Below are 27968 nucleotides of genomic sequence, written 5' to 3' on the forward strand. Positions count from 1 at the left end.
GAGCGATGGCCTGCTGTACAGCGATGCTAGGCAATGAAGACATGACCACTATGGCATCCGTGGGTCACCATCAACACCTGGACATGCGAAACATCGTGCTAACAGAGCTGGGAGTATTGAAGCTGCTGGGAGGACTTAAGCCTCACAAGGCTTCAGGACAGGACTCCATACCAGCAAGGCTACGCACGGAGCAGCAGGAGGAAATAACAACTGTCCTAAGGATGCTATTCCTGTCATCACTCGACTCAGCCGCTGTGCCGGATGTATGGAAACTAGCCCATGTCGTTTCTGTTTTCAAGAAGGGCGATCGGTCCATTGCTGCTTACTACAGACCAGTGTCATTGACTGCGATATAGTCAAAGTGAATCGAATACGTCCTGCATAGCTCCGTCATGGAACACTAGGATGAAGAGCAGATTCTGTCTGTTACCTAGCACGGATTCCGGAGAAGGCGGTCATGCGAGATCCAATTGGTAAAGACCTCCGACGACCTTACCGATGGCATTGACAGTGGGAAGCAGATAGACATCGTTCTTCTGGACTTCCCCAAGGCCTTCGACAAGGTCCCACACCAACGCCTCCTCCACAAGCTCAACCACTATGGGATCCGCGGGAACATACAGCAGGAAACTACGAGTTATCGTTGAGGGGAGCAGATCATCAGAACCAGACGTTCTATCAGGAGTACCCCAGGGCACTGTGATCGGCCCCCTGTTGTTCCTGCTGTATATAAATAACCTGCCGGAGTTAGTGAAATCCAACATCCGGTTATTTGCAGAAGACTGCATCATCTATCGACAAATGCATTCTGCCAGAGACAGCGTCAAGCTACATGACGATCTCAACGCCCTCCTCAAGTGGACATACGATTGGCAGATGGCCTTTTAGCCGGACAAGTGCGTCATCATGCAGTTAACTCGTAGAGGAAACATCCAGAGAACAAACTACCACCTGAACAGAACCCAACTTGCAGAGGTAGAGAACAGTCAATACCTTGGTGTCACCACCAGCAACGACCTCTCCTGGAATGATCCCATCAGTGCTACATCATCGAAGGCAGCTAGGTCAGTAGGCTTTCTCCGAAGGAACCTCCGAGCCTGCCCATGGGAAGTTAGGGCAAGAGCGTACACCACTTTAGTCCATCCCATAATGGAATACGCTGGAGCAGTATGAGACCCCTATCAAGTCCAACATGTCGAGATGATGGAGAGAGTCCAAAAGCAGGCTGCAAGATTTGCTACATAGACCTACTCCAGAGATGAAGGTAGCATGACGGCCATACTGTGTCATCTGAGATGGGAGCCCCTAGGAGTAAGGAGAGCTAGTGCCAGGGCGACGTTGTTATACAAGATCATCAACAACATTTTGGCCATAAGATCAGACAGGCAGATGCAAGGACCCGAGGAGCCGCTGGCGGCAGCTTGAGGCAAATCCAGAACTCCTTTCTTCTATGGACCATCATCCACATTCCCACAACACGATTGCCTCTTCAGTGGAATCACGAGAACCTTTCAGAAAGACACCACTGAACTTGCATTGTCGGATACCACTTTTTTTAATGTAACATAGATAATAGCTGTCACAAAGTGAGCCACTTTAAATGTCTCACTTCTTTTAAAATATGTATTCAAATATTGAATGGCGGTTCGAGACATACAGTGCACCATGTCGCTGAAGAAGATGATGGTGGTGATGATGATGATGATGATGATGATGATAAATATTTTGGATGTTCTCAATCAGACATCGTACTAGTTCTACCATTATGTCATATTTAACATGTATTTGACCTGTCACCATTAGTGACAACCTTAATGAGTAGTGCACGACATAGCAGGATGTTTTCAGTTATTTTATATCCAAATTGGAAGGAATAACTTTCATTCGCTTTATTGTAAGTTTTGCTATATTTCAATATTTTAACAAATTAGGCCTTTATTAATTGGCAGGTGCTCGATAGCCTTAATGTGTTAATACCAAGTTATTTAATTCGTTCAAACTTTCGTTATACATATAAGAGTACCGTAACCGTTATCTAATTAATGTATAAATCATTATGTCTACCGACAACTCGTTGTGTAGAGTTCCGTGCTACTGAGTGTTTGTATCCCCTGTTGTGAATCGGCGCTATGTGAATGAAATGCCGGCTCATTTCATATGCAACTAGTTAGCCATCCCATAATACTCCAGGCAATCGCGACTGTTGGCTGTTCAACATTTCGGCTGTTCCGTCAATTGTGCAGATGAGCGCATCGGCACCTATTCTCGCTGTGTTTGTCAATTGTAGTACGTAAGGTTAATTTGTCTTATGAAAATAAGTCTTTATTAATTTTATGTGTTAATTCTAATATTCGCAAATTCGATTAACCGGATGTGAGTATTTAACAGGTGCGCGAAAGTGTGTAGAAATCGCTACAGTTCTACAGGGCCTTTCACCACACCCAAGGAAAATAGAAATACCGGAACGAGACTGGAGAAATCTTGTGGACTGGCTAGGCCTACCGGTACCAGGAAAAGGTTCTGCTCACAAGAATCGGTTTTACAATTTCACATGTGTTGGTTTAAGGACATAGCCGACTAATTAATTGTCGGTTGGACTAAAAGTCCAGAGGAGAACGGATAGCAGAGAAAGACTCGCCGATATTCACTCTCGTCATGGCGTGTTGTTTGAGTGAAGAGGCGAAGGAGCAAAAACGGATAAATTGCGAAATAGAAAAGGAACTGAGGAAGGCAAAGAGAGATGCCAGACGGGAGTTGAAACTTCTGCTTTTAGGTACGTATATAAACGTGTCGATTTGTCGGTATTTTGCGGCCAGGAACACAGATATAAACAACCCATGACTGCTCTGCAATCGATGGTCCACCGGCAGCCATCTTGAATAACTTAGTGTCGTTCTAAGGGTTTGATACATCTGTAAAGAGAAATATCGGCATTTAACTGAGATTTTCTGTCAGTTTTACCCATACTGGTAGTCTGGGGCACTCAATGCAGACATGAGACCGTAAATGCACGCCGACAGTTGCTGTTTATTGCATGATAGCTGATGTGGGCCGCCATCTTGAAATGAAACATTCGGGTGAATTCATTAGCTCGAGCTGTTTTCATTGAAGAAACTGTTTTTCGTGATATATGTTGATTTTTTAGCCAGTCATTCAAAACTTCGATATTTCAAATCTTCCGTCGTCATAAAGGTCTCCATTTTTATTTAATGTTTAAATGAAATTCAAAAGAGAAGAAATTGATTTTTTTTATAGAAAAATGTTGACATTTGCAATGTATATTTTGTGTGTATTGGATGTCTGTGTATGGGGCCAGTCTCATGTATACAAGGATGCATCATGCTATAGGTGGCATCGTCTATGACCCTATTTCGTAGGTTTACAGTTTACTTGACAACCTAAGCAGATTAGTGAGAAAAGCTGATTCTGTCATGACTGAGTTTGTCTGATACAGCATCATAATTAAAGCTGCTGAGGCAAGCAGGCTTATAATTTGATGATTTCCAGTGCCTCATAATTTAGTACTGATGATTGATTTTCAACATCAAAGGAAGAGACCATCTTAAAATTAACTTTCAAATTTCAATTGATGAACAATTATTCAGAACACTTATAAGGGCTGTCACAATATATCGGAAAACAGGTGTATCGCAATATTTTTCAAAAGTATATTTTCATGTATCTGCTTGGTGTTTTAACTTTGCAAATTACTACAAATTCTAACGAGATATGCCAATAGGCATCAAGCAAGTTTTCATAGTTCAAATTGGTTTGACAAAAATCTTAAATCTATGTAATCCATATTACATATATGATTAAGTTTGATAACATACCGACTACAACTTATTATAAAATTGAGCACATCCTTCCTATGACAATATATCTGGATACGTATCGCTATATATTCATTCTGTATTGCAATATATGATTTTACACTCTTGGCGTTTTGTGACACCCCCAACATTTATTTTCGTCCAGATTACAATCAAAGACAACATTTTTGCGCATTTTACTTTGTAGTCCAAAAGGAACAAATCAGCCATGAAAAACCTTTCTCTGAGATTAAAATAACAGTTCAGAGGCATCGTTAGTTTTAATTTTTTGAAATCGTAAGGTCTTTTACAACATATGCATGTCCATAAGTGTCTTGCCAGCAAATTATGTGTTACATCAGTTTACTGCTTCAACAAAATAAATAGGTGTAAAATAAAAAGATAACTCATTATAAAGTTTTTATGCTGATAAACTGTCATGTTACGCTCCATCTCTTCTGGGAAGCAATCCAGAAAAAGTCGTACATTGTCAAAAAAAATCCCAAAAGTTTTGAATTACTTTAATAATTCAAATCCATGATGATGTAGTGGGTGTCGCAGCAGCTAAACATAAAAAATGCTTATTGTAAAATCTGAAATTTGTCCTGTTTCTAGTTTATAAGGACAGCATCTGCTATCATAATACTTCGTTGTAATGAGTGCAGACGATAAAACTAAAATAAAGCTGTTGTGTACCATAATCAAATGACCAAAGCGATCTCGCAGCATGATGTTAACACCGTTTCATGAATGTGAATTTCAACTTTGGAGTGTGAGGAGTCAAAATAGCAATATAGGAGTTGAGGCAAAACTGGTGTAAGGTGTCCCTATTTGTAATTTTCCAGTCCCCAGCACCAAAATTGTATTTATGTCAAATGAGGTATTTGTGCTTGTCAAATGTACTGAATGCTTTTGAATAAAGGGGTTGTACTCAATACACCTAACAGACAAAATTTGTCAACTTTACACAAGTTGATAAAAGCAGGGATTTCAGTTGACTTTTGACATTTTGTATTTTTAGAATTTTCATAAAATTTTGTTAAAAAGAAATTTCTGAAAAACAGTAAACATTCGTATTGATGTTATTATATATGATAGAGAAAGTGTGGAGTAAAAAAAAAAGATGAATCATTGGGACATTATATGTGTACAAAGAGTGAACAGTAATCTGAGATGTCGCAACACTCGATGAATTACTGGAAAGGCTGCCAACAAGCATATATATGCTCCAGAAAGACCAGTGTTTTTAAGTAAATTTTGAAACAGATGATTGATTTTGAAAGAATAGCCAACTGAATTAATGTTGACCCATTCTGGAAAAAAATAGCCGGTTCCAAGTTGATAAATTTATAGTAGGCTACATTTGCTGACAATCAGCTTTTACCGAGAACACTGCCTCTGCATAAAACAAACAGACAGAGGAAAACAGATGGAAAGAGGAACAGAGAAGAGACCTTCATGTTATATTTAGGAATTCAAATGTGGGATGAAATTGATTTAGTGGAGGTGCAACTAGTCTCAACAGGTTGGAGATTGAAAGAAAAAGCAACTGTTACCCATAGCCAAGCACATATTACAAGCGGTAACTAATTTCGCATTACAGGACCTCCCTGCATAGATTTTCTTTTGCGCACTTGAAGACATTAGAGCGACAAAAATCAATCTACTGCACCCAACAAACATTTCAAGATAATTTGTTCCCTCCTGTTTCATATAACTTTTGCTTCCTGATGTCTATCTTGTCACTACCTAGCTTTTGACCTTCATGTTTGAGCATCTACCCAAGGAAGATGATGGGTTTTGTCCCCTGACCAGAACAAACAAAAGTCCTTAAACTGGTACTAATTACTGCACCTTGCTTTTGACATATGGGTGGAGTGGTCAGTCCTTGGTCAGTATAATGTGACTGGGTGGAGTGGTCAGTCGATGGTCAGTATAATGTGACTACTGTAGGTGGAGTGGTCAATATAATGTGACTGGATGCAGTGGTCAGTCCATGGTCAGTATAATGTGACTAGGTGGTGTGGTCAGTCCATGGTCAGTATAATGTGACTACTGTAGGTGGTGTGGTCAGTCCATTGTCAGTATAATGTGACTGGATGGAGTGGTCAGTCCATGGTCAGTATAATGTGACTACTGTAGGCGGAGTGGCCAGTCCATGGTCAGTATAATGTGATAACTGTAGGTGGAGTGGCCAGTCCATGGTCAGTATACAGGGCTCCGGCTAACCACCCGGCCACTCGTCCTGACCGGGTGAAAATTGAAAAGGACCAGTGGAATTTACAACCACGCTCGTCCCTGTGCCGAGTCAATATTACTAAAACATACACTAGATCTGTCGCCTAAATATTGTGATGAATAATCAATGGAACACTTTTTACCAAGTAACTTTCGTCACAGCATCGGAAGTAAACAACGTAAAACATGCCGTTTTCATGCTTGTCGTAAAAATCACCTGAGCGCTTGAATCAAAGCGTCCTGAACGATGTACTGCGGGGCCCGACTGCAGCAATCGCAGCAGGGAACTAGACTACGTAATGTTCCGTAACTAATCGAAATGAAAGATGGAAGTGAAACTTCACCCCTTTTTCACAAAAGGTACAGTGTTGACACGATATATTTGATGAATGGAAATCAATCATATGTTGCTAGTTATGATGTGTAGTAATTGTATTTACGAAAAAAACATTAATGGACATTGAACAACATCATCTTAACAGGACAACAGATCAGTAAATATTTATTGAAATTTTTCATAATCTCAGGTGTACAGTAAAATTTCAGGAGTGCCGAGTGGATTTTTCATGACACTAGGCACAGTGCCTAGTGGTTTAAAAAGTTTAGCCTGAGCCCTGGATACTAATGTGACTACTGTAGGTGGAGTGGCCAGTCCATGGTCAGTATAATGTGACAGGGTGGAGTGGTCAGTCCATGGTCAGTATAATGTGACTAGGTGGAGTGGCCAGTCCATGGTCAGTATAATGTGACTACTGTTGGTGGAGTGGTCGGTCCATGGTCATTAATATGTGACTGGGTGGTGTAATGTGGTCAGTCGATGGTCAGTATACTGTGACTGGGTGGAGTAGTCAGTCCATGGTCAGTATAATGTGACTGGGGTGGTGTGGTCAGTCGATGGTCAGTATACTGTGATTGGGTTGAGTAGTCAGTCCATGGTCAGTATAATGTGACTGGAGTGGTGTGGTCAGTCTATAGTCAGTATACTGTGACTGGGTGGAGTGGTCAGTATACTGTGACTGGGTGGAGTGGTCAGTATACTGTGACTGGGTGGAATGGTCAGTCCATGTTCAGTATACTGTGACTGGGTGGTGTGGTCAGTCGATGGTCAGTATACTGTGACTGGGTGGAGTGGTCAGTATACTGTGACTGGGTGGAGTGGCCTGTCCATGGTCAGTATACTGTGACTGGATGGAGTGGTCAGTCCATGGTCAGTATACTGTGACTGTGGAGTGGTCAGTATACTGTGACTGGGTCGAGTGGTCAGTCCATGGTCAGTATACTGTGACTGGGTGGAGTGGTTAGTGTAACTTGGTGTGGTGTCCAGGTTTAGGAGCGTGATGACATGTTGAGTAACCCTTCACTGGTGTCTTTGTCGGTTAATGCTACATTTTTTTTGTGCGTTATGACATAACATCCTTCACTTCTCCATTAATTAGAATATGTCTTTTTACTTGGCCAACTTCTAAAGACACGGATGATTTAAAAAAATGTTAAAGATAATGCCGTCTCTTCAGATAACTTGAAAATGTAGAAAAGCCCTACTAAACTCATTCCCCCTCTAATCCTAGAAACTTCAGCCACTACAACATGTATACATGTGTAAATCAAAAGATAAACAAAATAGCATTACCAAAATTTATAAAAAAAAAAAAAAAAAAATCTAGTTGAAACCTTGTCACTTTAAGACTTGATAGAAGTGCAATTTTCAATGACATGTTTGTATGAAAAAGGGCAAGATAATATAGGTACATCACTACATGCTCAGAGAATAACATGTGTTGCAAATTTGTTGATTTATTTACAATTTTCCAGACCCTGTGTCAGGGCTTCTCATACTATTGTGAAAACCAGTCCAGCATATCAAGGTATCGCTGACACAGGTTTTCTGTATATGGTTCAATGAACAAGATAATTGACCTACGGTACTTAGTAAGTCTTGTGTGTCACTGGGCTATTTATAAGTATAGAATGGAAAGAGCAGGGTGTTGTTGACTGTCTATGGCATTGCAATTGGGGCATGACATCTATTGGCAATCTCAAAATAGGGTAAGGCACAGCTATAGCATCATGCTATTGATGGGGAAATCACAATAGTACGTATAACAGCCCAATATGTGTACAGTAAAGGGGTGGCAGTATTTCACTGACCCAGTTGATAGGTTAGGCACCCTGCCGTAGTGCAAGATTTCATCAATCTTAGGTGATGTTCAAATGCAGTTATTGTCTTATTGTCCCCATATTGTACAACTGAATGATTTTGGAGAAACCAATATAAAATATATTAGATACCGGTAATGATTTTGGATATACCAATATATGATATATTATACTTGATAAACAGTTCATGTTTTTGAATTTCAGTTGAGATTTTTAACATTTTACTTCAGGATCTTCATCTCAGGAAATTCATATTTTCAATAGAATTAGATACATGTTGTGGATGCTGACTACAATAACAGTGACGGGGACACAATACATGTTGTGGATGCTGTCTACAATAACAGTGACAGGGACACAATACATGTTGTGGATGCTGACTACAATAACAGTGACGGGGACACAATACATGTTGTGGATGCTGTCTACAGTAACAGTGACAGGGACACAATACATGTTGTGGATGCTGACTACAATAACAGTGACAGGGACACAATACATGTTGTGGATGCTGACTACAATAACAGTGACAGGGACACAATACATGTTGTGGATGCTGACTACAATAACAGTGACAGGGACACAATACATGTTGTGGATGCTGACTACAATAACAGTGACAGGGACACAATACATGTTGTGGATGCTGACTACAATAACAGTGACAGGGACACAATACATGTTGTGGATGCTGACTACAATAACAGTGACAGGGACACAATACATGTTGTGGATGCTGACTACAATAACAGTGACAGGGACACAATACATGTTGTGGATGCTGACTACAATAACAGTGACAGGGACACAATACATGTTGTGGATGCTGACTACAATAACAGTGACAGGGACACAATACATGTTGTGGATGCTGACTACAATAACAGTGACAGGGACACAATACATGTTGTGGATGCTGACTACAATAACAGTGACAGGGACACAATACATGTTGTGGATGCTGACTACAATAACAGTGACAGGGACACAATACATGTTGTGGATGCTGACTACAATAACAGTGACAGGGACACAATACATGTTGTGGATGCTGACTACAATAACAGTGACAGGGACACAATACATGTTGTGGATGCTGACTACAATAACAGTGACAGGGACACAATACATGTTGTGGATGCTGACTACAATAACAGTGACAGGGACACAATACATGTTGTGGATGCTGACTACAATAACAGTGACAGGGACACAATACATGTTGTGGATGCTGACTACAATAACAGTGACAGGGACACAATACATGTTGTGGATGCTGACTACAATAACAGTGACAGGGACACAATACATGTTGTGGATGCTGACTACAATAACAGTGACAGGGACACAATACATGTTGTGGATGCTGACTACAATAACAGTGACAGGGACACAATACATGTTGTGGATGCTGACTACAATAACAGTGACAGGGACACAATACATGTTGTGGATGCTGACTACAATAACAGTGACAGGGACACAATACATGTTGTGGATGCTGACTACAATAACAGTGACAGGGACACAATACATGTTGTGGATGCTGACTACAATAACAGTGACAGGGACACAATACATGTTGTGGATGCTGACTACAATAACAGTGACAGGGACACAATACATGTTGTGGATGCTGACTACAATAACAGTGACAGGGACACAATACATGTTGTGGATGCTGACTACAATAACAGTGACAGGGACACAATACATGTTGTGGATGCTGACTACAATAACAGTGACAGGGACACAATACATGTTGTGGATGCTGACTACAATAACAGTGACAGGGACACAATACATGTTGTGGATGCTGACTACAATAACAGTGACAGGGACACAATACATGTTGTGGATGCTGACTACAATAACAGTGACAGGGACACAATACATGTTGTGGATGCTGACTACAATAACAGTGACAGGGACACAATACATGTTGTGGATGCTGACTACAATAACAGTGACAGGGACACAATACATGTTGTGGATGCTGACTACAATAACAGTGACAGGGACACAATACATGTTGTGGATGCTGACTACAATAACAGTGACAGGGACACAATACATGTTGTGGATGCTGACTACAATAACAGTGACAGGGACACAATACATGTTGTGGATGCTGACTACAATAACAGTGACAGGGACACAATACATGTTGTGGATGCTGACTACAATAACAGTGACAGGGACACAATACATGTTGTGGATGCTGACTACAATAACAGTGACAGGGACACAATACATGTTGTGGATGCTGACTACAATAACAGTGACAGGGACACAATACATGTTGTGGATGCTGACTACAATAACAGTGACAGGGACACAATACATGTTGTGGATGCTGACTACAATAACAGTGACAGGGACACAATACATGTTGTGGATGCTGACTACAATAACAGTGACAGGGACACAATACATGTTGTGGATGCTGACTACAATAACAGTGACAGGGACACAATACATGTTGTGGATGCTGACTACAATAACAGTGACATGGACACAATACATGTTGTGGATGCTGACTACAATAACAGTGACAGGGACACAATACATGTTGTGGATGCTGACTACAATAACAGTGACGTGGACACTATACATGTTGTGGATGCTGACTACAATAACAGTGACGTGGACACAATACATGTTGTGGATGCTGACTACAATAACAGTGACAGGGACACATTACATGTTGTGGATGCTGACCTGACACTGTGACCTACAATTTAGGCTTCAGTGACTTGTTTCAGAAGAAATAGTCTCTGATTGTTTTGTCCATATTTGGGTAACTGTTATCGCTACACAGATTATGACTTTATCTATCATCATTTTAAAGCATTAAAACATACATTTGTGTTACCATTTGGTTTGGATGATTCATCAAAAAAATAAACGTAGCAGTATGACTTACAGAACTCTGTACCAGTTCCGTTTGTATAGTATGCTACCCAGTGACTTGGTCATCAAACCATGTCTACAAATCATCAGATATTATCCATGACAGCATCTTCTTTTTAAACTCTTTCAATTATAATGTAGGTATGTTTTTGTTTTCTCTTTAAATGCTTGTTAATATGCTAAAGGAAGGCCAGGTTTTGAAATCATTATTGGGTAAATCACTTTCTTTCGGACGAGAAGGATTATTACAATAAGGTATAATCGAGGCTTACTAATATAGTTCCATAACATCACTTAGTATTGACCACTAGGGGGATATAGAGATGGCTAAAACAAAACCGGAATCCAATTTTTGGAGACTGTTGAGAACGTGAGACCCGATTACAGATGGGAAAGCTTCTGAACAAAAACTTAATAGTCACATCACTTACAATTTTTGCAGGAACTGGAGAGTCTGGGAAGAGTACATTCATAAAACAGATGAGAATTATCCATGGAACCGGCTACTCAGAGGAGGACAAGCGCGGCTTCATCAAGATCGTCTACCAGAATATCTTCATGGCCATGCATTCGATGATCCGCGCCATGGACACCATCAAGATCTCGTTTGAAGTTGCAGATAATGAGGTAAGTTCAGGTGATTTCAGAAGATTTCACCTCGTGAAGTAACAATACAGATGAAGGTAATTCAGTCACCACTTAGCTTTGTTTGGCAAATTGTATTGTAACTTATAGTAATACAATCTATGTACAGTAGCATTGATATTTTCAAATGAAACTAATGAGAGGAAATACGATACAGGTTATAAACAAGAGATAATTCTGAATATTTAAATGATGTTTTAAATTTGACTGCATCCATCTTGTACATAAATTAATAATATTACACTTGCAGTGATATCCAGGTACCTGCAAGTGATAAATGTCGACTCCGTTCTGATAGTCGAGCTGTGTGATGGTGATCCTAAATCTATAGGTTAGGGTTGTTATGACATGCGCTAGTCTAGGTGTTCTGGTTTCCAGTTTCAGCCAACTATTTTCGGGGAATATCCAGTTGTCTAGTACATGTATATATAAACAGATCATTTGATGTCTAATGTCAACTAATTGATGTCAATTCAATGTTTGTACCATTCCAACATATACAGATGGTAAATTTTCTGTTAAATCCATAATTTGTTACGAAAAATTGAACAAAAAACCACACCCTATGGATGTGAAACGTGTCAAAGATATAAAATGGAAATGAATACAGTTTCATTTTCTTGCGTTCTGTAAAGAATTTGATAATTTTACATAATGTCGCGTATGCCGGGACATATATAATGTAAAGGCAGTGCTCATGCTAAAGCATGCTCGACCAGGCAGGCAGACAGAACCGACGAGGAAAAAGGGAAACCAATCAACAGTGCAATAGAACACATCAGTTTCTGACTTCTGTTTACAGGAGAATGCGATCATGATTCGACAAGTTGACTACGAGACCGTAACCACACTGGACTCTCAGTCGGTGGAGGCCATCTTGTCACTGTGGGCCGATGCGGGGATACAGGAGTGCTACGACCGGCGGAGAGAGTATCAGCTCACAGACTCCGCCAAATAGTGAGTATTATAAAACCTGGGAATAGTGAGTTCTCCCTGACTGTCCCGTACTAGCTCCTTGTGTCCATTTATAGGATTATACAAAAATCAACTGCTAAATTACAATGTATAGTTGTAATACACCGTTGCACACAGGAGGAAATATTTGAAAAATTCAAACACCCCAACCTGAAATTCTTAAGTGAATATTGAAAATGTTTAGAAGACCTGACAGTTCCCAGTCAAGGGTGAGGGGCGAGTTTGTACACATCCACTGGATCGGTGTTCAGTCAAGGGTGAGGGGGAGGTTTGTACACATCCACTGGATCGGTGTTCAGTCAAGGGTGAGGGGCAAGTTTGTACACATCCACTTGATCACTATTTCAAATTTACATAAACGTATGTTCTGTTGGTCCTTTGAAATTATTTTTTTAACAGGATCTTTATTTATGCCCCACCACAAAGCGGTATGGGGGACATACAAACATAGTTGAACCCTTGTCTGTATAGGAGTACGTCCTCGGTGAAGGTATAGCATTTCAGTCCGTCATGAACCCAGTGCTGCAAGAAGGGTCGAGCTCCATCACATGATTCTATGCCATTATGAGAGGAACCGGATGCACAACATTTCTGTGACCTTGACCTTTCAGCTTGACCGCTCTGACCTTACTTTCTCTTTCGTGGGAGTAGACACATAGCTCGTGGTGAACATCTTATTTGATTGATGTTAAATAAGGCAAATGGTTTTAGAATGCTTTCACTACGATAGAAATTGCTTAATTAGCTGAATATTATAACATACACATTTCGTTTTTCAATAGTTACTTAGATGCAGTGGACAGGATTGCGGAACCAAACTACCTACCTACATTGCAAGACATCTTACGTGTGAGGGTTCCCACGACTGGCATTATAGAGTACCCTTTTGATCTGGACAGTATAATATTTAGGTAAGTCTACCACAGGTTAACCAGAACTCGACAGCTACAATATCATTATAGAGTACCCTTTTGATCTGGACAGTATAATATTTAGGTAAGTCTACCACAGGTTAACCAGAACTGGACAGCTGCAACATCGTGATGATCTCTAGAAAGGTTTTATCACAGGTGTTGGCGGTCCTTGAACTGTTACAAAGATATAGTGTAATATTTATGTTGCCCACCTCGTTGTATAGTCGAGTCTATAGTAATGTGCTTTGTTAAGTAGATCTGTAGTTAAAAGTTTGAGATGTGTCCTGAACCTCTTAACATATTTAAAAAAAAGTTATATTTAAACTGGAGAAGGGTAACATTAATTTCTACACTCTTTCATGGTTAGATTTGGATGGTTATAAGATAAGGTAAAGGGTCAAAGGTCACACTTGACCACTTCAATACGTGTCTATGTGGGTAACCACCAACTTTGTTTACTATTTAGATCACTTTCTACAGATTCATTTCTCTATAAAACATATCTTCTGACCTTCTGATTTGTTAAAATGTGAATGTGTTTTTGAAAACATTTTTTTTTAAGAACAGAAATCCTAAAGGTCAAAGACTTGACCTCAATTGTAAATGCACTGTGTCAATGAGCGACGATTACTAGCCACTGCCAACCTTAAACTGGAAATACTTTTTTGATGTTGAGATTCAGCAGTTTTGGAGGCAAACTCTTGGTTGTGATAATATGGTTAGATTGAACACCTGAATAACTATTATTTTGTCCTCTCAAGCTGCACTGTCGCAGGTTGTATCTAGGAAGGGATGTGTGACGGTCTGTTGGTGTTGTAGTATGATTAATTTCCGTTGTCGTTACAGAATGGTGGATGTAGGTGGCCAGAGGTCTGAACGGCGCAAGTGGATCCACTGTTTTGAAAATGTCACGTCCATCATGTTTCTTGTAGCCTTAAGTGAATACGACCAGGTTCTGGTGGAATCTGATAATGAGGTAAGTGACTCAGTCTGTTATAGTCTTAGTCTGATAACGAGGTACTGTAAGTGACCAACTCAGTCTGTTATAGTCTTAGTCTGATAATGAGGTAAGTGACTCAGTCTGTCTTAGTCTTAGTCTGATAATGAGGTACTGTAAGTGACCAACTCAGTCTGTTATAGTCTTAATCTGATGATGAGGTAAGTGACAAACTCAGTCTGTTATAGTCTTAACCTGATAACGAGGTAAGTGACAAACTCAGTCTGGTATAGTCTTAATCTGATGATGAGGTAAGTGACAAACTCAGTCTGTTATAGTCTTAGTCTGATAATGAGGTATGAGACTCAGAATGTTATAGTCTTAGTCTGATAATGAGGTAAGTGACTCAGTATGTTATAGTCTTAGTCTGATAATGAGGTAAGTGACTAAGTATGTTAAAGTCTTAGTCTGATAATGAGGTAAGTGACTCGGTCTGTTATAGTCTTAGTCTGGTAATGAGGTAAGTGACTCAGTCTGTTATAATAGTCTTAGTCTGATAAGGAGGTAAGTGACTCAGTCTGTTATAGTCTTAGTCTGATAATGAGGTAAGTGACTCAGTCTGTTGTAGTCTTAGTCTGTTAATGAGGTAAGTGACTCAGTCTGTTATAGTCTTAGTCTGGTAATGAGGTAAGTGACTCGGTCTGTTATAGTCTTAGTCTGATAATGAGGTAAGTGACTCAGTCTGTTGTAGTCTTAGTCTGATAATGATGTAAGTGACAAACTCAGTCTGTTATAGTCTTAGTCTGAATGCTGTTCATACAATAATTGATATACATCTACAGAAGGAAGGATTTCAGTGAACTAAGATATGACCCTGTGTTTCCAGTTGCGGTTTTCGACTCCCAACTGACTAAATGTGGTATAAATTTTGAATTATACTTTTGTTTTTTAGAATCGAATGGAGGAATCCAAGGCACTGTTTAGGACTATTATCACATACCCCTGGTTCCAGAACTCCTCCGTCATCCTCTTTCTCAACAAAAAAGACCTACTTGAGGAGAAGATTATGCACTCACACCTCGTAGACTATTTTCCAGAATTTGATGGTAGGTGCACATAATGTAGTAATTGTTGACCGCTCACTGACCACAGTGGAGAGGGCGTTAAGTGTCAACTTTTCTGTGGTCAGCCCATCTGTACAAACATTGTAACACTTTGAGTTTTAATTCCATTTCTCTTAAACGAGAAGTGTAAGTCATCAATCTTCATATTTTGATATGTTCTGTGAAGTACGATACCGGTCCTTAAAAATGTCACTGTGATCTATATTTATATCTCACGATAAATTTGTTTGGTAAGTCTTTGTGTTAAGCTCCATTTCAATCTAAATATAGTTGGGAGCATATTAATGTTTATTATTGAGTGGCCTCTGATGGCGACCTGTAATACAGTAATGCACATTGGTAACTTTCCCTAGGGAGTCCCAAGATATCTAATAAAATATGTTAACAGACTAATGAGAAATCCTTGAAAGGGCTCTGAGACAGAATTTGTTATATTACAGGAAGGAAGGATTGACAATAATCCTAATCACTAGTTTAGAAGTGAACCTGTACTGTAAAATTATTAATGGAGTCTTTTAAGTGAATTTTGATTTTATTGACTACTTGAAATGTTTTGCAATTTCTTGCCTGGCCCCAGTTGATGTTAACCAGAAACATGAATTTGATTTGTTATTGCAGGGCAAAAGAAGGACGCCCAGGGGGCTCGCGAGTTTATATTACGGATGTTTGTGGATTTAAATCCTGATCCAGACAAGATTATTTATTCACATTTTACGTGTGCAACAGGTAAGATCTTGTGGAATTTCTGATCAAACATCGAATCTGATCCTGCGAACCTGTAGTTTGTTGTCACTGCAGTTGACTTGAATTTGTTTGCAGTCTAATGTTTCAAGTGCCGTGCTGGTCTTATTCTGTCTTTGCGTATTGCAGAGTTATCTTCTCTTGGGAGCAGGTATTGATTGAAACGTCATTGGTTTGTGTGAGAAAATTGGGTCGTTTTCTCAAAAATTGATGACGTGACACTCACAAACAAGTGCCGTAACAATCAATACTTGCTCCCAAGAGAAGATAACTCTGCAATACGCAAAGACGGAATACCCTGATCTGATCATAAGGGATAGTGTATATACATGAAACATGAACTGTCAGGTTTGGATGCTAGGAGTGTCCAAATATAATTTTGTAAAATTTTACCATTTTATTGGAGGCACAGACATTAGGTGTACACTGGTTTACACCATCATGACTGGGTTCAGTGTTATAGCTCCAGCAACTTCAGTAACCTACTGATTTTGAACCAAAAAGGTGAAATATGAATATGCCTTGGATGAATCCACATTTCAGTGTTCCAGGGTGGAGGCCAAACTCACCGTTACAATTTATAGAAATTTGTCTAACGATTCACATCACTCTAGAAACTTTATTGCTAAACAGATTTTGATCAATCTTGAAACAAAGGTCGAGTATGAAGATACCTAAATATTGATCAGGCTTATTACTTTTTACAAAAATCGTAAAAAAATAAATAAATAAATTATTATATGGGTGTTAATGTGTGAGTGACATTTTCCAGTTTTCATTTAATTCAAAATTTCCAAAACATTTGTTTTTGTCTTAAACTGTGAGACTGATATGAAAATGCAGAGATAGATATTATGCAGATCAATCTAAAAAGCAGCAGAATGTGTACAAGTGTGAAATGTCTGATTCTTGTTGTGTAAAGAGTGACTTTGTTGACAACACTAACCTATAAATGCAGCCATCCATGTTTTTAGTTACAGATACACAATGTATACCTATTAACAGACTGATCTACAGTCGACAGATTATAAAACATTCATTAAAACAGAGATTTTGTAAGTACTAAAAGATTTTCATTAAACAGCTTCACCTTTGACCATAGATCTGAACAGCTATCTTTAAAAACTGGAAATGGACTGTTGAAGTAATCTAGCTTTCCAAATATATATTTGTTTGCACTCCTTTACCATTAGGCTTGAGTTTCAAAGATAATTAATATTTCAAACATTTCTGGATTTACTAAATCTGTGTTGGTTTATGTTTCAGATACGGAGAACATTAGGTTTGTGTTTGCGGCTGTGAAGGATACCATTCTACAGCTAAATCTAAAGGAATACAACTTAGTGTGAGCATGGCCTTTGCCAGCAGGTCAAAGGTCAGGTACGCCCACCTGCATAGACAGTTCATTGGTGTACATTAATAAGGGGAGGAGACTATTCTGGTGGCCTTTGACCCCAGTTAGTAACCTCTGACCTCATCCAATTACCATCTCTGACACGTGGCCTTGGCTTGATCGACATTTAACACACATTTGTTACGAGCCGGTCCATTGGTTGATTGTGGGCCGGGTGATCGTCGAGCTGGTGTTGTAACGGCCGGTTTTATCTTGAACCGGTTTTATTAACAATTCAAAAGTCGGTTTAATTTAAAACGGTTTTATACATATATATACATATATATATATATACACATTTAAAAGAAAACTGGTTTTCTGGTGGTGTGTGCCTGCTCGGTCTGGCTCAGTGCTGTATACCAGGTCTAAACAAGGCAATGTGTCATGTTTTTGGGAGATGACAACCATTGGAGAGAAGCACACGAGGAGCTGAAGGAGTGTAACGGCATCTGCTATCTGTGTGGTGGAGCGCCAACACAATACAAGGTGGCCATTTTGAATGCGTGCTAGAAATTAAAAAAAAAACTTTTTATTTAAAAAAAACCTGTGATTGTTGTGACAGTTGTCAACAGTTTAACGCATCGTCAAGTGACCAGTATATAGGACCAGCGGTCAACAGCGTGGCAACCAACACCAACGGACCAGTTAAAACGGGCGAATCTCGGCGTCGGTCAGTCTTGCAGCAGTTTTCATGTGGATGTATTACCAATTTCATTTGTGAGCAGAACAAATTTTTTAATGGTTGGAAAGACCTGTACAGCTGTTTTATGTTAACTCTGGCAGTGTGATGAGACTCCAGTGGTGGGCTCGTATTCCACCCTTGTTCAGTTAGACATCGCAATTTTTAAACTGGACCTCCAAGAGAGCATTCAGTACGGAGAGATTTGGGCAATAGTTTTTTTTCTAGATGGACATCGCCAGTTTGACAGTTTTGAATACAAAAAATGTCATTTTAATAGCCGACAGCGATTAGGCAATTTCGTCTGATAGGCAGTTTTTGTGTTCAGAATCAGAAAACTGTTTGGCAGATTTTACAGTGACCGGTTTGGCTCAACTTTTTCAGTACCACCCTTAGCGTCAGCCAAACGAGCTCTCGGCGGCACTGGCTACGATATAGCTACCATATAGCTACCATATAGCATCAATGAAATGTGTTGTAAGAATTTTGAGTTTGTGCTAGAACGTCGGGTACAGAAGGAGTTAAAACATACTGGCTTTATTCGCTGCTAGATGAATGAACACAAACTGCCATGTTTGATCCGAGTCGGATGCCACCTTGATTGAAGCTCTGTGCCACTTTCGTTCTCCGTTGATTTCTGAGTGCACATGCTACTGATAACTATTTTGATTGGAAATTTTTATTTCTCATAGTTTTATAAAACGGGAACCAATAACATTGGAGTAGAAACGTGCGACAATTAAACATTGACAACCTGAATAGATCAGAGCAGTTGGAGGTGTCCTTAGATTTACAAGAGGCTTTGGACAGAGACGTGGATGTCTCCTTGTGTCTCAGGGGGAATAACTCCTAGGATGGGGAGACAACTCTGATATTACACAACCATATGCTGTAACCATGCTCATTTTAGTGAAAGTAATATTGATTGTTTTTTTGTTCATTTTAGTTTTACATCTCTAAACTTTATCAATAGGATAACTTTCTAAAAGGTGGCAACGCATGAATCCCAACTTCCCAGGTTACAGCTGTGAACATTTTGATTTTATTTAATGAAGGGGGGAGGGGAGATGAATTCTCTTACGTGTTGCTTATCATTGACAGTATGTTACATTTCAATGTGGAGTGTGTTTACAGTATAAATTGGTAGTATTTCTCCCAAACGGAAGGCTATGTTACAAACTCCTCTTGTTTAGCTAAGGTCGACCAGCTGACCTCCGTACAGGGACTGGCTGGCCCCTGTAGCCAGAGGGAGCTGGAATCAGTTGGTGAGTTTCTGTACACTGATTTGGGCAGCAGTGGGACAGGTGGTATAAGCAGCGTGTATCCACTCGGCCTATCACAAGGTTGAATGCCTACCGTACACTTTCCAGACTGGAAACGTGTCATGTCATTTGTATGTAATGGTATGTGTGTGCATATGTAATTTATTAACACCTACGACCAAAGCAAATCATAGGCAGGTCTCCCTGTGCTTACCCTTAACCCTTTCACCCCTATGTAACTTTTGTAGACTCTACCATGCATTGATATGGATAAGTCCATTATGGTCTACAGTGGTGAAAGGATAAACAAACCAACTCATTTATAATAATATCATTTCTGGGTACCACTTGCTTGGTAAAGAACCATTTTCACCTGAAAGATCGCAAGCGAACTAGTGAGAACAGGGTGGCTGTAATCACAGTGTTGCTATGATCACAGGGTTGCTATGATCACAATGTTGCTATGATCACAGTGTTGCTATGATCACAGGGTTGCTATGATCACAGTGTTGCTATGATCACAGGGTTGCTATGATCACAGTGTTGCAATGATCACAGGGTTGCTATGATCACAGTGTTGCTATGATCACAGTGTTGCTATGATCACAGGGTTGCTATGATCACAGTGTTGCTATGATCACAGGGTTGCTATGATCACAGGGTTGCTGTGATCACAGGGTTGCTATAATCACAGGGTTGCTATGATCACAGGGTTGGAGGGTAGAGAGGGAGACCTGGCGTTTGTTTGACAAGGCGTGGCTGTGTTCACCACTGTTTAGTTAGGACAGAATCCTTTATCCTCTACTACTATAGAAAACGGACATTATTCACCGATGTCTAGACTTGCTTGGTTCATGTTTCACTATGTGCGTCTTGGCTGAGAGATGGATATGATTTTTTATAGTTTTTTTTATATATATATTTGTTTTGTATTGCTTGAGACTGAGCTAGGGTGATGTAGTGTATATTTATATATGTGTATATAGGTATACATATGTTTATGTATACATGTATAGACATATAAATTTAGTGTGTGTGTATGTGTATATATATAATTTCATGGCGACAAGCAATTTGTCAATCTCTAAGGCTTCTTGACCTTGAAAAATATATCTGATAACTTCGTCTCGGTTTTAACATCATCTGATGATGAAGTACCCTCGCTTAACATCTGATTAAAAAAACCATATCTGTCATATTTGATTCCATGTAATAGTTTTCAATAAAATGAGCAAATGGTTTCAAAGGCATTAGACTCTGATGTAAAAGAACAGAAGGATTGCTGTCCTGGAGGCTGACATATTGTGGCGCCCATATATTCATGATCTGAAGTATGTACAGTGTGCGTATGTGTGCAAGGCTGAGCTCGTGTGCGAACTGTTACAAGTGTGAAAAAGGTCTGTCTGTGCAATTTATTAACACACCCCAGTAAGTGGACGAGTCCAATGTTGGGACAAAGGGAATCACAAAAGGTGAGCTCTTGTAGCGAGACCAACCCAGAAGGGTCGCCTCGGTGGTGAAGGGAGACAACTCTGTTTACAGTCTTGCTTGTTGGCTCCCACTCTGGTGCGGTAGGGGTGCAGCATGTACAGACAAGGGGAATAACTCCTGTTAGATGAGGGCAGATCTTACAAAAGTCTCTTTACGCAATTACTTTATTATGTAGTCCCATAAACGTTTGTATTGGGACTGCGATGGACAGGGTTTGATGAAAATAATCGATTTTTATTGGAAGACAGATGTGAAAATGTGCTGATCCTAATATGTAAGCGTTGGTTGTTTTGCCTATGTGATTCAAACAGTAGGTCCTTATTCGGTCATTGTTATGCAAACTTGGGCTGAGTTTGTGGACATTTTGGTAGATTTCGTGCAATTTTAATTTCACATACCATAGATTGCTTCAGATAAAGGGAGGTCACTGGGTTCTTTCCTTGAAAAAAATTAACATCTTATTGTAGAAGAAGAGAGGGAATTTCCCAAACCAGAATGTTTGCTTGTAATCTTTTTATTGTGTTATTAAATAGCCACTAAAAAGGTTGACAGCGTTGAAATGTGCGATTATAGAAATGCCAGGTTTGTTATATAGAGCCCTGATCAGCTGTCCACTACTACGCAACGTCTCAAAACTCACAACAAGCAGGTAGCGCAAAAAACAAAATTGTCATGAGTGCTAGGTGTTGATCACGTGTTTACTGTGTTATAAGGGTTGTGTTTAACGAGTCTCACATGGAAACCTTTTTATTATTATTATTATTATATATATATATATATTACATAGCACTTACTGATGTCTGTCTGCCTGTGTCGCCATAGACAGCGATACTATCAAATTTTCATTTTAATTAAATTTTCATTTCGCTGCAATACTACAGCTGTACAGAAATGATTACTCAAATGAAATCATTTAAACAAATTTTGCTCTTCACTTATTCAACTTTTTAAAGATACTGAAAATGTATGTTGTGTGATTTCACCAACATTTCAGTGCTCCACAAGGGAGGGGTATGACTTGTAGACCGACGTATTCAAGGTGAACTCCGATAGATTGATGTACAATGTATGAAAACAATATTGTTCAGTTTTTGGTATTTTATAAGTGTTGATGATACTGTACAAAAACAGATGCCCGAGTTGAGACATAGTGGAAGATCTGGAGGGGAGTGGCCCACACAAGTCCTTCAACAGCCACACCTTAGACCCGTAGGGGAGTGGCACAAGTCCTTCAACAGCCACACCTAGTTTTCTACAATTGGTGTACGATGCAACATTATGATAATTATTGATTTTGGGTCATTAGATCATCACCTTCAATTCAAAATACTAATACATTTTCTTAAGCTTTGTGATAAATCTGTATAGTGGTTCTGACTGGGTCGTTATAGAGAGAACAGCTACTCAACAGTTAAAGTTGATGTATCAGCTGACGACCTTTATATACAAATCACTCAAGTCAGCAGAAATAGTTGTGACAGTACTATTGATAAGAAAGACTAAATGAAGAATGTTTTTTTCCATGCCACAAATGTCCCCTTGTTAGTTTAGGTCAGTACTGTTTCATGTGATGTCCGAAGTCAGTACTGTTTCATGTGATGTCCGAGGTCAGTACTGTTTCATGTGATGTCCGAGGTCAGTACTGTTTCATGTGATGTCCGAGGTCAGTACTGTTTCATGTGATGTCCGAGGTCAGTACTGTTTCATGTGATGTCCGAGGTCAGTACTGTTTCATGTGATGTCCGAGGTCAGTACTGTTTCATGTGATGTCCGAGGTCAGTACTGTTTCATGTGATGTCCGAGGTCAGTACTGTTTCATGTGATGTCCGAAGTCAGTACTGTTTCATGTGATGTCTGACGGGGGAGTCGTTCAATTCTGGTCAGAATGGTTTCTAGTTTCAAATACTACTTTACATTGCCTGGTCTGCAAAGCATTGCAGTGGAATGAGCAATGAATTTGGCATGTCAGAAAACTTAAGGACTATTTTATTCTCAAGTCTACAAGTCAAACTTGTTATAATAGTAACTTGGTCCCAACAGAATGGTTAATTGTGTTGTAACTCATTCATCCCTAAAATTTTATATTGAACTACTCCAACCTTAGAATTGGAAGAGTTTAAATGTGTCTTTAGGTGTGAATGAGTTGAAGGAAGTTACAAAGTTGAGTATAAAGTGATCTTGGGTAAACACTACTAAGTAGTAGCTTTCTTGTAACTCGCTTAAATCATGTCAAACGATCAAAAAGTCAACTGTAAACACTGAAAACAGGTTTCAGTGTAGGTCTCTTCAAAATTTTTCCAAATCATTGACAAAATGATTTTTTTGATGAATTTATAACCAGAACAAGAAATTAGACTTGAGCACAAATCCATACTGGAGCATGAGAATGTTTTAGGAAGAAGGACCCTTGATATTGTTACATCAGTAATTCAGAGTTCTTAAACACTAGTGCAATGTGAACACAGTTTACGTTGTAAACACTAGTGCAATGTAAACACAGTTTACGTTGTAAACACTAGTGAAATGTAAACACAGTTTACGTTGTGGCGTTGCCTGGAATGGAAAACAGTACTTAGAATCATAAGGTATCTGTTGATAGTCTTGCCTCTTCCTATTGAATAATGCATTTAAAAAACATTTAATTTTTAATTAAGAAGATTTTTATACAATCATGTTGCTTGTAACAAATTAATGATTATTGATTGGAGTATGATCCTGATGTACAGGGTTCTTACTGTATGGAGCTTAAGCTAAATCATGTATTGATTACATTGGACAGTGAAAGTGATTTAGTAAAGACATATTTGTTTTACTTCTCAACCTAACAGTAGATTGATGGAGGAGTGGGCACAGAGATGTCTAACAATGTTAATTCCTTTATCTAAAAAAAACCACCCAGTGATATTGAGGTTAATGATTTTTGATTGAAATGGAATGCAAACGGAAACTTTATATTTCTCAAAGTGGTAATTTCTTGTGTGTTTTATGGCACTGTGTAGGATGACGCAGAAATTTGGTGAAACAGCTGTTAAAACTTTAGGCATTTTACATCTCCTTTATTTGAATAGAGCCAATCATTTGATGTTTGCTATTGTCGATTTGCAGCAGATATTGAGTGTTACTTTTAAATTTCCCTGAAAGTAGTTGTACATCTGATCTTGTAATAAAACACCAAGTCATATATTGTCGGAAAGACGTTCCTGATTTTGTGTACAATAAGAAAATAGAAAAGAAAAATTAGATCGGCGAACTTGGTGTAATACGTACACTAGTTTCAAATTGATGCAAAATTATGAAAAATTTGGAAATGGCAATATATGAATGCCGAGTCCAATCACTGGGTGAATAATTGGAGAGATTTTGATTGGAGCCCAAGACTAGTGACCCTGTATAACCAAAACTCATACTGGCCACTCGTATCGTCACCCTGATCAAACTTCACAAAGACATCTCTCGGGTTTACGGTATATCATTACAGACATCTAACCTAAATTTAATGCTATTCCCATAATAGTGTGGGATTTTTCAAATGCCGAGGCAGGAGGCCTAGTGTACGACCCAAAGGGAGACAACCCAATGACACGTATACTAGGTCTTGTAACCTAAATTTAATGTTTTGGCATAGAAATATTGAGATACACACTTCTGTAATAGTACTAGGACCCCCTCATTATCTAATAGTCTGTATCAGGAATAAGTTCAAAAGCACTTGAGAATTATGTGGAAGGTTAGTTTTACTAAATATAACAGGTATCATGGGGATATGAAATTCATTGTAGGGAACTATGATTGCCTCAGAACTTGAACAGATGTCAATACTTTTGGAGAAACTCATTCACACATTTTATCAAGACATGACTAAATTTCTTTATCCTTGACAGTGACGTCACTACGACATTGTGGCTTGCCAGTGACATCACTTTTCGGTAAATAACGTATATATTATATTGTTGGCACTAAAGTAAACACGACGTCCTTGTCTCAAAGATATCGGGATGGCATTTGTTTCTCGTTCAAGTGGGAAGCAATTTAAAATCACCTTTTGTTAGTGATAATTTAGATCATTTAAGTGTAGGTTATAATGTCATTGTCTGTCGATGTATGTGATGTGCTGGCGTCATATCCGTCCCGGACAAAGACTTGGTCGTCATGTGGAGTGCTCTCCCCTTAGGTTGATCTGTGTTGCCGCCAGTCTTTGTTTTCCCAGTTTATTTATAAAACGTTTTATATCAGTATATATACATATTTAATATGAATTTTATTATGTAACATAAATTACAGCAAGTTTTTCTGGACCTATATTGTCCTACCTACCGACAAAATGAACTGATCCAATCAGACATGTGTATTCAGGAGGCTAGGGAGTGGGACCCATAACACACTTTGGCAAGCAGAGCTGGGGAAGAAGGGTTATTTACTTTTAATTTCATTTTAGATTCTTGATGCCATTTCTTCCCCAATCAGATGCAGGTAATTGGGGATCAGTGTGGATTACCAACAGGTTTAAGGATCATGGATAGTTGAAAAACTCGGTGCATTTTGTTTGAAACGATACTACAATATTATGTTGTGTTATGTATTACTATGGTTACCGAATCCTCCGTTAAAACCACTTCTGCAGTCTTGATGTGGGGTTCAGTTTGAGGTCTGTTAAATTAGCATTGGACCTTATCTCAACCTTTAAATAAATCCCATCGTTTCTCCCCTCGGCAGCCTGAATATTCTGTCTTTTGGTTCAGTTTAGCGTGTAGTAGTTGTGGGAACATTTGTAGAATGTGATTTGTATAATGTTTGCCATGGATACCAGATTGAATGTGCTTAAGCTTACTGTTGACTTTTCACCAACTAAATGTGACGGTGGGCTAGACAGTGATTTGGGGCCAATCACAGGGTTAGTCATGTGACCCATCTTCTGACCAATCGTATTATCAAACTCTCATGACAATGAGAACATCATGTTGTTAAATACTTTCAGTCTTCGTTTGTGCCAATTAACCTGATAGTTTACCTATTGACCTTTAAAATTGTAAGGAAATTGGGAAAAACCCTGCAGAGGTATTCTCTTTGTAGCCCTAATAGGTGAGGTCTTTGCCAAGGAATGTTGCAAAAACATTACTAAAAATGTTAGCATGAATAAATTTTGAACTGAAAAAAGGCTAAGTGGTCCCTCTGTCGTTAACTGGACCAATTTGGAAGGTTATTTTTTTTAAATTAAAAAATTGGAATTACACAAAAAACACCAGATGACAGTGAATGACCCCATGGTAACCCTTGTTCAAAATAAGAAATTTAACTCGTTCACCCCTGTAATTTCATAATGAACTATACCAACTTTTGAACTCGAAGAGCTCAAATGTGTCTTAAGGGGTGAATGAGTTAAAGCATCACCCAACTTATCCAGTTTTATTCTGTAGTCCGTGATAGCTGGGAGGTCTATGATTGACCTGTGTCACTGATACACGGAAGAACTGTAGCTGTATTGTCCCTGGTCACAGTGACTCGGGGGTAAGCTGTATTGTCCCTGGTCACAGTGACTCGGGGGTAATCTGTAATGTCCCTGGTCACAGTGACTCGGGGGTAAGATGTAATGTCCCTGGTCCCAGTGACTCGGGGGTAAGCTGTAATGTCCCTTGTCACAGTGACTCGGGGGTAAGATGTAATGTCCCTGGTCACAGTGACTCGGGGGTAAGCTGTAATGTCCCTTGTCACAGTGACTCGGGGGTAAGCTGTAATGTCCCTGGTCACAGTGACTCGGGGGTAAGCTGTAACATAAGAGTCTGGATCTGATCTGAAATTATTGGCCGTGCCTATATGTCGACGTACTGAAGCAGTTTTTACCTTGGCAAATATGCCTCTTACCGTTGCTTACTGGATATCTGATCGGTAACCAATGACAGCTTCTGCATTACGACCCATCAGACACCCATTGTTTGTGTGTGAATCGGGGAGATGTTGAAGGTTAAACTGTAATTTTTGTTTTGAAATATTTCTAAACTTGCGTATCTCTGACTGAGTGAGAGTTGTCAAATTACGAATTGGCGTGCAATATTTATGTCAATATTTTTTTTGTTGAAGTTGGAATTTGGATTATTATTATTGATTATTATTAATATTCTATGTAGAGAAACTTGATTTGTAGTTTACCTGGTTTGAAAGGAAGGACAGCCTCCTAGCACTGTTTCATGCGGTTTCTGTTTTCTGGAAGTGGCAACTGTCGGTATCGGAACTCTTCTGGGATCACGTCATGTCAAAGTAAAACAATAAAACCTGAATGTCGTATACGCTTAGCTGTTCTCTTGTCTGTTCTCTTGTCTTGTCAAACACGTGAAGGACTTCTAAACATAACCCGGCATGTTTAACTACCTTGGTCCAAAGGTACGGGGGTGAGCTTATTCCGTCTTTGCGTATTGCAGAGTTATCTTCTCTTGGGATTGTTTGTTGTCAGAGTTATCTGCACTTGTGAGCAGGTATTGATTGTTACGTCATTGGTTTGTGCGAGAAAATTACGTCGTTTTCTCAAAAATTGATGACGTTACTCTCACAAACAAATGACGTAACAATCAATACCTGCTCACAAGTGCAGATAACTCTGCAATATGCAAAGACGGAATACCATGGCACAGGATCTGTCGTCCATCGTCTGTCTATCCATCTGTTCATCAACGTTTTTGAACAACTGATGTTAAA

General features: G+C 39.3%; 1 protein-coding gene across 1 annotated transcript; it reads left to right on the forward strand.

Moving 5' to 3' along the window:
• The first annotated feature begins 2216 nt into the window (after positions 1-2216).
• On the forward strand, positions 2217-27562 carry LOC110465944 (guanine nucleotide-binding protein G(q) subunit alpha). The gene is made up of 8 exons (XM_021522135.1): positions 2217-2773; positions 11563-11747; positions 12568-12722; positions 13523-13651; positions 14501-14630; positions 15544-15697; positions 16334-16441; positions 17723-27562. The coding sequence occupies exons 1-8, from the start codon at positions 2656-2658 to the stop codon at positions 17803-17805; spliced, it is 1062 nt and encodes a 353-aa protein (XP_021377810.1). The 5' UTR covers positions 2217-2655; the 3' UTR covers positions 17806-27562.
• The last annotated feature ends 406 nt before the right edge of the window (positions 27563-27968 follow it).

This window comes from Mizuhopecten yessoensis, unplaced genomic scaffold (assembly GCF_002113885.1).
Source record: "Mizuhopecten yessoensis strain PY_sf001 unplaced genomic scaffold, ASM211388v2 scaffold11109, whole genome shotgun sequence".
In the NCBI taxonomy this organism is placed as follows: Eukaryota; Metazoa; Mollusca; class Bivalvia; order Pectinida; family Pectinidae; genus Mizuhopecten; species Mizuhopecten yessoensis.